Consider the following 9,016-nt stretch of genomic DNA (forward strand, 5'->3'; position numbering starts at 1 on the left):
TGGTCGTCGGGCCTTCCTTGGTCGTGGGTTGGTCCCTACACTTAGCCTTTTTTCGAGGCTACTAGGGCGCCTTATTTGCTCATCGAGCTTCGTCCCAAAGTGCATGCTTCTTTGCTAGAGTGAAAGAGTCTACCATAGTTAGATTTTCTTTTATGATCAATTCTCCTAATAGTAGGTGGTCTGTTGGAAGTCTTTTTTGGAAGGCTGCACTTGCTATCGAGTCATCGCATTCGACAATCTTCGCCTTCTTTGCTTTGATTTTTTTCACGTAGTCGCGGAGAAACTCCTTTGGATTCTTATTCATATTGAACAAATGGTCAGACTTTTTCTTGATCGAGCAATAGGATGAGTATTCTTTGGTGAAAACGAAGGAAAGATCATCAAAACTCCGATGTGAGGTGGATGATGCTCTTTGCGGGCTTAGCCACGAATGAACACTTCGCTTGGAAGGTTGCTCATGTTGACTATCGGAGTGTAGCCTTAACCGTGAATGTATGCTCATCCATGGGCCTAGTCGAGAGTGCACGTTCCTCTGCGCATTAAGACGGGAGTATACTTTATCTCAGGGGCCCAATCGGGAGTGTACATTGCTCGTACACTCGGTTAGTGGGTGGTCGAGTAGCTGTTTGATAGGAGGCCACTATAGAGGTTATTCGTCTGCCCTTGTCCTACTTCAGGACACCTCGTCTAGAGCATGTTACATCTCGGTGCGCTACAAGAGCTGATTTACCAAGGTCGTCTGTTGTGCAAGGGTGCTCGTCAACTATATGACTTGTCGAGACAAGTGTTGTTCTCCATTGGGGTTAGAAGAGCTTGAAAGGAATGTGCCTTCTTGAGTAGTGGAAGTGTGGTAGACTCTGTGCACGAGATTTGAGTTGGAAAAGGTTAAATCCGCGGAGAAATATGGTGAAAATGCCCCTGGTTCAATCATAATCCCATAAATTTGAAATCAGGACGATTGAACTAATCTTGGACTGATTTGGGCCACTCAAAAGGCCACTGGAGTAGGCTGGGCCATGAGAGTGGGTTGCTCGGCGTGTGGCACATGTGGGTGCGAGGCTAGGGCTCGGCTTGGCAACGCGTTAGGCTCGCATTGGGTTTAGGTGGCTCAGCTTGGGCTTGGGCTTGGGCCCTTGAAGGTTAAAGTGACACAGTTTGGGTCGTTGGTTTTGTCGAGGGTGGCCACCATGGTGATTGCCACGGTGGTGCCCCTCCACTCATCGTTGTGTTGAGCCTTTTAGATCGTCGCGGTTCTAATTCTTGAACGTTGGAATTTTTGTTTGTCGAGGTTTCCGAATCTCTTGCCATTGTACTTTTCTTTTACGTTTTATCGAAGAATTTTTTGAAAGAAAAATTCCAAGAATAAGAATGTACAAAAAATCTACAAATGAACAAGAAAACGAAAAACCTTGGATTCGAGAGTCTTCTACGAATGTGTGACTCAACTCTCAATGAAACACCAATTTGTGGATGCAAATTTCTTCATTCTTGTTCTTGGATGAAAATGCACCTGCAAAAACAATTAACACCTTAGGTCAAGGCCAAGATTCTCACACGACAACAATGAATTGGGAGGGGGGCTTTGGCCGAAGAACCTCCGATGCCAAAGTTAGAATTTTGAGGGAAAATTGTTTAGAGAATTTGGAGAATTTTGCAAAAGGATTCAACTTAGGTTTTTGGAAAAGCGAAGTGGTATTTATAGGGGTGTGGCCGGCCCCCTTTGGAGAGGTGGGAACCGGCCACATTTGGTGATTTTAGGGTGTAATTGCAAGATATTATGTCACCATAATATCTTGCAATCAATTAGGAAATTAATTAATTAATTAGAAAATCAATTAATTAATTTAGGTAATTAATCCTATTTTGAATGAAAATTTTGAGGTTACCTTGTGGGGAGGATTTGATGAGGATGAATGAAATAAGTTTTGAATAAATACTTATTTTGATCACTTTTGACCTTGATTGAGTGGTGATTGTTTGCTGCTCGCGTGTAGGAGCCCCGATGTGCCTCAAGGGTAATCTTGTCTTTTTAACCTAAAAATCCACGTGTCGCCTTTATATTTTTCTTGATTATTTTTTGCTCTACAAGTACCTAACGAAAACTGACCAAATGATTTACGATGAACGGATGTGATTGGAGAATCTTCGGAATCCTCACAAAGAGGATTCTCATTAAGTTACAAATAATAAATAATTGCAATATATGAAAGATGAAACAAAGTAACTAGGGTTCGTGGGGTTCAATGTCTCCATCATGCTTCCAACTGGATTTGCTATCGGTCTGTTTGTTGCTAGTTTTGCATATGCAAAATATTGAGGGAGTACTTGCGTTGACTATACGCCATATGGAATTCATGTCATGAACGTGATTATAGGATTAACATTATAATAAATAAATAAAGAGGTATTAGTTTACCTTCTTCTGAGCTTGTAAAGAGCTGTCAATTTTTCTTATGAACTTTAATTTTAGCTGATTACACTCCTTAACTTTTATAATTGACCAATTTTCTCCATGAACTCTAATTTTCACTAATTATCCCCATGAGTGTTTATAATTGGCCAGTTTCTAATAATGAATTTGCTGAGGTTAGTAATTATTTTTCTTATTTGAATTTGAGTCTTCAATTGAAATTGGTGAACGAAACGGTTAAGTTAATTAAGTCACAAGGAAGGCTAATGAAATGACATCACAACCCCCAACATGTTGTTGAAAAAGCAAGACCGTGGAAAAAATTTATAGTTGTCCACATTATGGATAAAATTCAAACAAAAAGTGTATGGAGTGATAAGTGGAAGAGAAAAAGAAAAAAATAATACGTTGTCCACATTAGGGATAAAATTGGCTTTTTGCCCTCAGACAATTGCCATGTGTCATGCATGTGACCATGATGGATGGAAAATTTAATACAAAAATCTAACATCAAGGGAGAAATTGGCCAATTATAAAAGTTCAGGGACGTAATTGGCTGAAACTAAAGTTAGGTAAAATTGGGAAAATTATAAAAGTTCATGGGCTCTTGACAAAAAAAAAAGGTTCATGGGCTAATTTGTGAAAATTAAAGTTCATAGAGAAATTGATAGATACTTACAAGTTTGGAGGGAGGGGCATGGGAGGGGGTTCAACAAATACCTCAATAAATAAATAAAAGTGATGCTAGAGTGACTATTTTTTTTAGGCTTAACTGGATTAATAATCTTTGCGGTGATAGAGTAATTAGAAGATAGTTCATGTAGTAAAAAAAAAAAGGATTTAAGCCCCTATAGTGAAACATGTTGGGATTTATGCCAAAAATTGAAAATTCTGTCAACTTCCTTAATTATTAGCACGTCAGCCAGCCCCATGTACTAACAATTAACGGAAAGTTATGTTTCAGCCTAATATGTGTATGAAGAGTTCCGTTTTAGCCTAATATGTATGACTCACATGCTAATAATTAATCGAAAGTTTTGATGGAATTTTCAATTTTGGGCATAAATCATAACAGACTTCACCACAGGGGCTTAAATCTTTTTTTTTTTTTTTACCACATGGACTATCTTCCAACTACCGTATCACCACGAGGACTAATAATCCAATTAGACCTTCTTAAAACTATACTAGCATATGCCCCACTCTTTGTGTGAAAATAAATTTTATTTTATTTTAAAATGAGAAGGAGAAAGGGAGAAAAAAAAAAAAAGGAATGTGGATTAGAGAGAGAAGTTTTCATTTTTATATTTTATTTTTCAAAATTAGAGGATGATAGATCACCTTTGGGTGAGGATTTGAAAAAAAAAGGGTAAAATGTAGTTTGTGTAAATTTACTTTATTAATGTAGTTAAGATTTTTTAGATACATGATGTGTCGGTTGATGGTTAACTTCATTATTTAAATAATTAATAAAGAAATTCAATCATCATCCATCACATCATTTAGGTTAATAGTTCTATCCTTCTTCGTTGTATTGGTTTTCTTTGTGGGTTTTCATGAACACATCACAATGGCAAATGCTTCTTTAGCCCATATTATTACATATGCTCTCATTTTCAATTGTAGAAGGTCTAGCACACTTACGACGTTCTTCTTTCAGCTTTAGGGCCAAGCCTGTCTTGTCTTACAAACTTACAAAATTGAAGCAATATTCCTTTATTTTCTAGATAATGAGAAGAAAAAAATTATTAAGGCAAAATATCTACTTAATATCTTGCATAATCTAGTAACTAGGGGGAATTCTAGCGTCCGTAAGCCACACAAGCCACCTGTTCCAACCACAATCACACAAACAAAGCCCTTATATTTTTGTTTCTTCCGTCTCCGCCTGTAATCTTATCCGCTTAAAAGAGAGATATCATGCGATAATTGTACACAAGACTTTCTCGCTCATGAGAGCCTTAGGCTCTTGAAGACTCACCTTCTTGAATTGCCTTATTTTTTGAAAAAAGCCACCCAATCATAGGCATCAAAGGCTTCTTCTTATTTGTCTTCCTGACCGAACTAGGGTTTCCATATCCCTCAAGCGACCCTTCTTTGTTAACAATAACCTGAGCCAACGAAGCAGGACTTGCAAACTTCACATATCTTTTCTTCTGCACAAACTCCTCAGCCTCTTGGCTCAACATTTTCTTGTTTTCGAACTTCGTGTCTCTGTTCGCAATGAACTTAAAATCTTCTTCAATCTCAGGATCTACTCGGTGCTTCTGATCATCAAACTCTCTTGCCTTCAAGTACTTGTGGAGCTCTTGTTTTGAACGGTCAAGATCTTCTCTGAGTGACTTGATGCAATATGCCATTGACTTGTTTTCTTCTCTAACTTTCTGAAGACTTTTCTTTGTTTCTTCGAGCTCCGATGTTAAGACCTCGATTCTTGACTGAGCAGCATCTCCATTAGTAGTATCATTGGACACTGCAGCTCCAATCTGACATAGAAAATAATAATACATTATAAATTTACATTATGTGACAATAAGTTGTACGTTGAGAAACGAAAATTCAAGCAAAGTGGTTTAATGGTGATGGGTTTTTGGTCAGTGGTTGACATGAAAAAATGCGTGACATGATCGGACTGGTGGGTGGGTTTCGGAGTGATGGTCTTGACGGAGGAATGGTTTTAGTACATGCCCTATGGGTGCACGGAGAACTTAGAGTGTGGAGAGATCCAAAAACCAAGGGTTCTCACTGCGTTTAGCAAAGCACATTTATTTAGGCTCTGATACCATATTAATTATAAGAAATACAAAAATATTTAAGGGGAAAAGCTAGCTTACCTCTTTGAGCTGCTTGGCATATATTTCTCCGACCAAAACTCTTTCCCCGAACAACATGACCGCTTCTTTGACGGACTTGAAAGGCGCTCGGGTGTCGATCTCTGCCCGGCCCATGACAACCAATTTACTCTCGTCGGCGTTCATGGTTGGCAAACTAATTAAGGAGAGATGCTAATGGTGGAGTTACTGAGTGAAGGTCCTCTTAATACAAATTTCAAAACGGGGAGCTATAGCTGCAAGAGGAGGTCGTTGGAAACGGATGGTGTGGTGTGAGATTGGCTTTACTTAAAGGAAGTTAAGAAAAATGATCATATGGGGGGTTTTGTTTCCTTGGCGTCCACTTCACTGAATTTTGTTAATTGAAGTTGACAAGGGTGGTTGGACCATCTTGATCATTTTGTTAGTTATTAACTTCTAGCAAGAACTTGGGCTTCCATCCTTTTTGCTAAACAAAATTCAATGTGTACTCTGGGATGGATATTGCACACTTCTTAAATTGTGTTACACTTAATAAACGCTAATATTTTTTATATCCTTAATTCCTTATTCTCCGGATTAAGCATTGATCATATGTTCTCTATATAGAGACAAAACTTATACATGTACAATAATTTCGGTATAAATGTTGATGCAAATTTCCGCCTTCTTCTTCTTGGACGAAAATTTACCTGCAAAACAATTAACACCTAAGGTTAAGGCCAAGAGCCTCACGTGCCCACGATGAATTGGTGGGGGGGGGGGGGGCTTTGGCCAAAGAACCTCCGATGTCAAAGCTAGAATTGAGAGAGAAAGTGTTTAGAGAATTTTAGGAGAAGAATGGACTTAGGTTTTCGGAGAAATGAGGGACCATATATAGGGGTGTGGCCAGCCCCCTTTGGAGAGATGGGAAACAGCCACATATGGTGGTTTTTGGGTGTAATTGCAAGATATTATGTCAAAATAATATCTTGCAATGAATTAAGAAATTAATTAGAAAATTAATTAATTAATTAATTAATTAGGAAATTAATCAATTAATTAATTAGGTAATTAATCCTATTTTGAATGAATAATTGAAAGTTACCTTGTGGGGAGGATTTGATAAGGATGGATGAAATAGGTTTTGAATAAATACCTATTTTGATCACTTTGGACCTTGATTATGCCATGATTGTCCACTGCTTTTGCGTAGAAGTTCTGATGTGCCTTGAGGGTAATACTGTCCTTTTTCACCCAAAAGTACATGTGTCGCCTCCATAATTTTCTTGATTATTTTTTACTCCACAAATGCCCCCACACTTGTTGGGTTGCTCGTAGGAAAAGACAGCAGGTGTAGAGATCTCCAGCTTTGATGCAGATTCTCACTTGGATTTGGAATTAGATTATTCTAGGAAAGGGAAATAAATCGCCTCCAAAGGCTATTTAAACCTACCTTAAGTAGGGGATTAAATCAACTTCGGAGGGCAATCATTTGTCCCTACAAGAAAGAGAGAAAACTAGAGGATATTTGTTCCCCCTACCCTAACACTCTTTTTTGCTTGCCCATGCAAAGAACTGTCTTCCGTTGATTTCTTTGTCTTCTCTACGTTGCACCGATGTAAGAAAAACTTAATTCTCCTTATCTTCTTCTTGGGTAATGCAGCCGCGGGGCAGCCATCGAGGTAGTACGATACTTCGGTTGGCAGAGGCCAAGAGTCGGCTTGGCATGGGCCAAGGAGGTGGTGTGGCAAGGGCCATTGCTTGTGCAACTCGACTTGATTGACGCCAAGGACTGGCTTGGCATGGGCTGAGGAAGTGGCGTGACATGGGCCACGGTTTAAGCTTCCTCATCTGGGCTGCTTGCTAAAAATGAGAAAACTGCCTGAGTGTGATTTCTCAGCTGCCGTAGATGGAGCAGTCAATGATGGAATTGCCAAGCTCGGAGCTGCTGAAGATGAAGTGTCAAATGAGCGAACTGTTGAGTGCAAAGTGGTTGTTGCCCCTTGACCATTCGCTGCCTAGTTAGTCTTCAAGCATTTGATCTTTTGAGCCATGTGGCATTCTCGTACTAGAGAGCTTACCCATATAGGCGTCGAGGAATTAGTTTACCCTCTCGCACTGGAGAGCAATTAGTTTACCCTCTCACATTGGAGAGCTTACCCATATGGGTGTCGAGGAATTGGTTTACCCTCTCGCACTAGAAAGCAGACCTATATGAGTGTCGGGAAATTGGTTTACCCTCTCGCACTAGAGAGTAATTAGTTTATCTTCTCGTATTGGAGAGGATACCCATATGAGTGTCAGGGAATTGGTTTACCTTTTTGCACTGGAGAGCTATTAATTTACCTTCTCGCACTAAAGAGCAATTAGTTTACCTTTTCACACTGGAGAGCTTACCCAGATGGGTGTCGGGGAATTAGTTTACCCTCTCACGCTAGAGAGTAATTAGTTTACCCTCTCGCATTGGAGAGCTTACCCAGATAGGTGTTGAGGAATTAGTTTACCCTATCGCACTGGAGAGCAATTAGTTTAACATCTTGCACTGGAGATCAATTAGTTTACATTCTCGCATTGGAGAGCTTACGCTGATGGGCGTCGGGGGATTAGTTTATCCTTTTGCATTGGAGAGCATGGAAGTCGTTGTCGTGAGCGCATCTGAGGAAAGCTGGACAACTGAAATAATCCTCAACTTGTGAGGTCTTGTTCGGCGATCTACTTGAGACTTCAAATTGCTTGTGAAACCCGCATAAGGGTGTAAGTGGGAAGCGCGATGAGCTACTCCCAGACTTTCTTCAAGTATTGTGCCATCATTAGATGTTTCGTTCTGTGCTCTTTTGAAGCTTGGTTGGTGATCAGCTGAGAATTTGAATGGATTACAAACTTCTTCACCGCTAAGTTTTTCTCTAGCAAGGGCTGCTATTAAAACCTTGCTTTCTGCTTCATCATTGGATGCTTTAAAGTTTGGATTGCCATAGGCTTGGTTGGCACGATTAGGAGCCACAGGGCAAGATCGGCATGGTTGGGAACCGTGGTGCAAGATCGGCACAGTTAAGATCCATGGTGACAGATCAAGGGCTACTGGGAGTCGTGGAGCAAGAAGGCATAATTCTGAGCCATAGTGACAGATTAAGGGCTGCTGGGAGCAGTGGAGCAGGTTGGCACGGCTGTAAGCACAAAGCTGAGGTTGACTTGGGTTAGATTGTGCACAACAAGAGGAATTGGACCATTAGGTTCGTGACACTCGGCTACTGGTGATGTGTTGCTTCAGTATTGAATTGTCTAGAGTGTTGAGAACAAAGCATGCCCCCGGTTCATGGTAGTTCGGCTGGTGTGTCCTTCTGGTTCTTGTCTGCCCCCGGCACGCTATTAGGCTAAGCTGGTGCGTTTGTCGGAACAGAAGTAATCTTTGTATTCGACAATCTATGTGAAATAGTACTATCTGCTTGATCTTGTCAATGAAAGGTGACCCGCTTATGTTGGTTATGTCTCGTCGGAGCGCCTCGTCAGTAGTTTCGTTGTGCTTGAAATCGTACAATTGTTTGGTCAGAGGTCTCTAACTTTTTTCTGAATTTTCCTTTAGTGGGGCAACAAAGCTTTCGGCTGCCTTTGATCGTGACTTATTGGTCTAGGCTTCTCCTTCATGTGCTCGGCTCATCTATGTCGCGATTGAGGTGCATGTAGTACGTTCCTAGCAGGCGAGCGAATTACTCGCAGACTGCCGGTTGAACTTAAGCCGGATGGAGTGACTACTTCTCTCCGTTCGTCGTGTTGCCTACTCCGATATGAGATTGATAATGTTCCTTACGATCTTAGT

At 40.4% G+C, this 9,016-nt stretch overlaps 1 protein-coding gene across 1 annotated transcript; it reads right to left on the bottom strand.

The window, feature by feature from the left end:
* Positions 1 to 3,981: 3,981 nt before the first annotated feature.
* On the bottom strand, positions 3,982 to 5,577 carry LOC126602191 (WEB family protein At3g51220-like). The gene is made up of 2 exons (XM_050269025.1): positions 5,245 to 5,577; positions 3,982 to 4,896 (listed from the first exon to the last, which is right to left on the bottom strand). Exons 1-2 carry the CDS (start codon positions 5,386 to 5,388, stop codon positions 4,372 to 4,374), a joined length of 669 nt encoding a protein of 222 aa, XP_050124982.1. The 5' UTR covers positions 5,389 to 5,577; the 3' UTR covers positions 3,982 to 4,371.
* Between the last annotated feature and the right edge of the window lie 3,439 nt (positions 5,578 to 9,016).

This window comes from Malus sylvestris, chromosome 15 (assembly GCF_916048215.2).
Source record: "Malus sylvestris chromosome 15, drMalSylv7.2, whole genome shotgun sequence".
Lineage (NCBI taxonomy): Eukaryota > Viridiplantae > Streptophyta > Magnoliopsida > Rosales > Rosaceae > Malus > Malus sylvestris.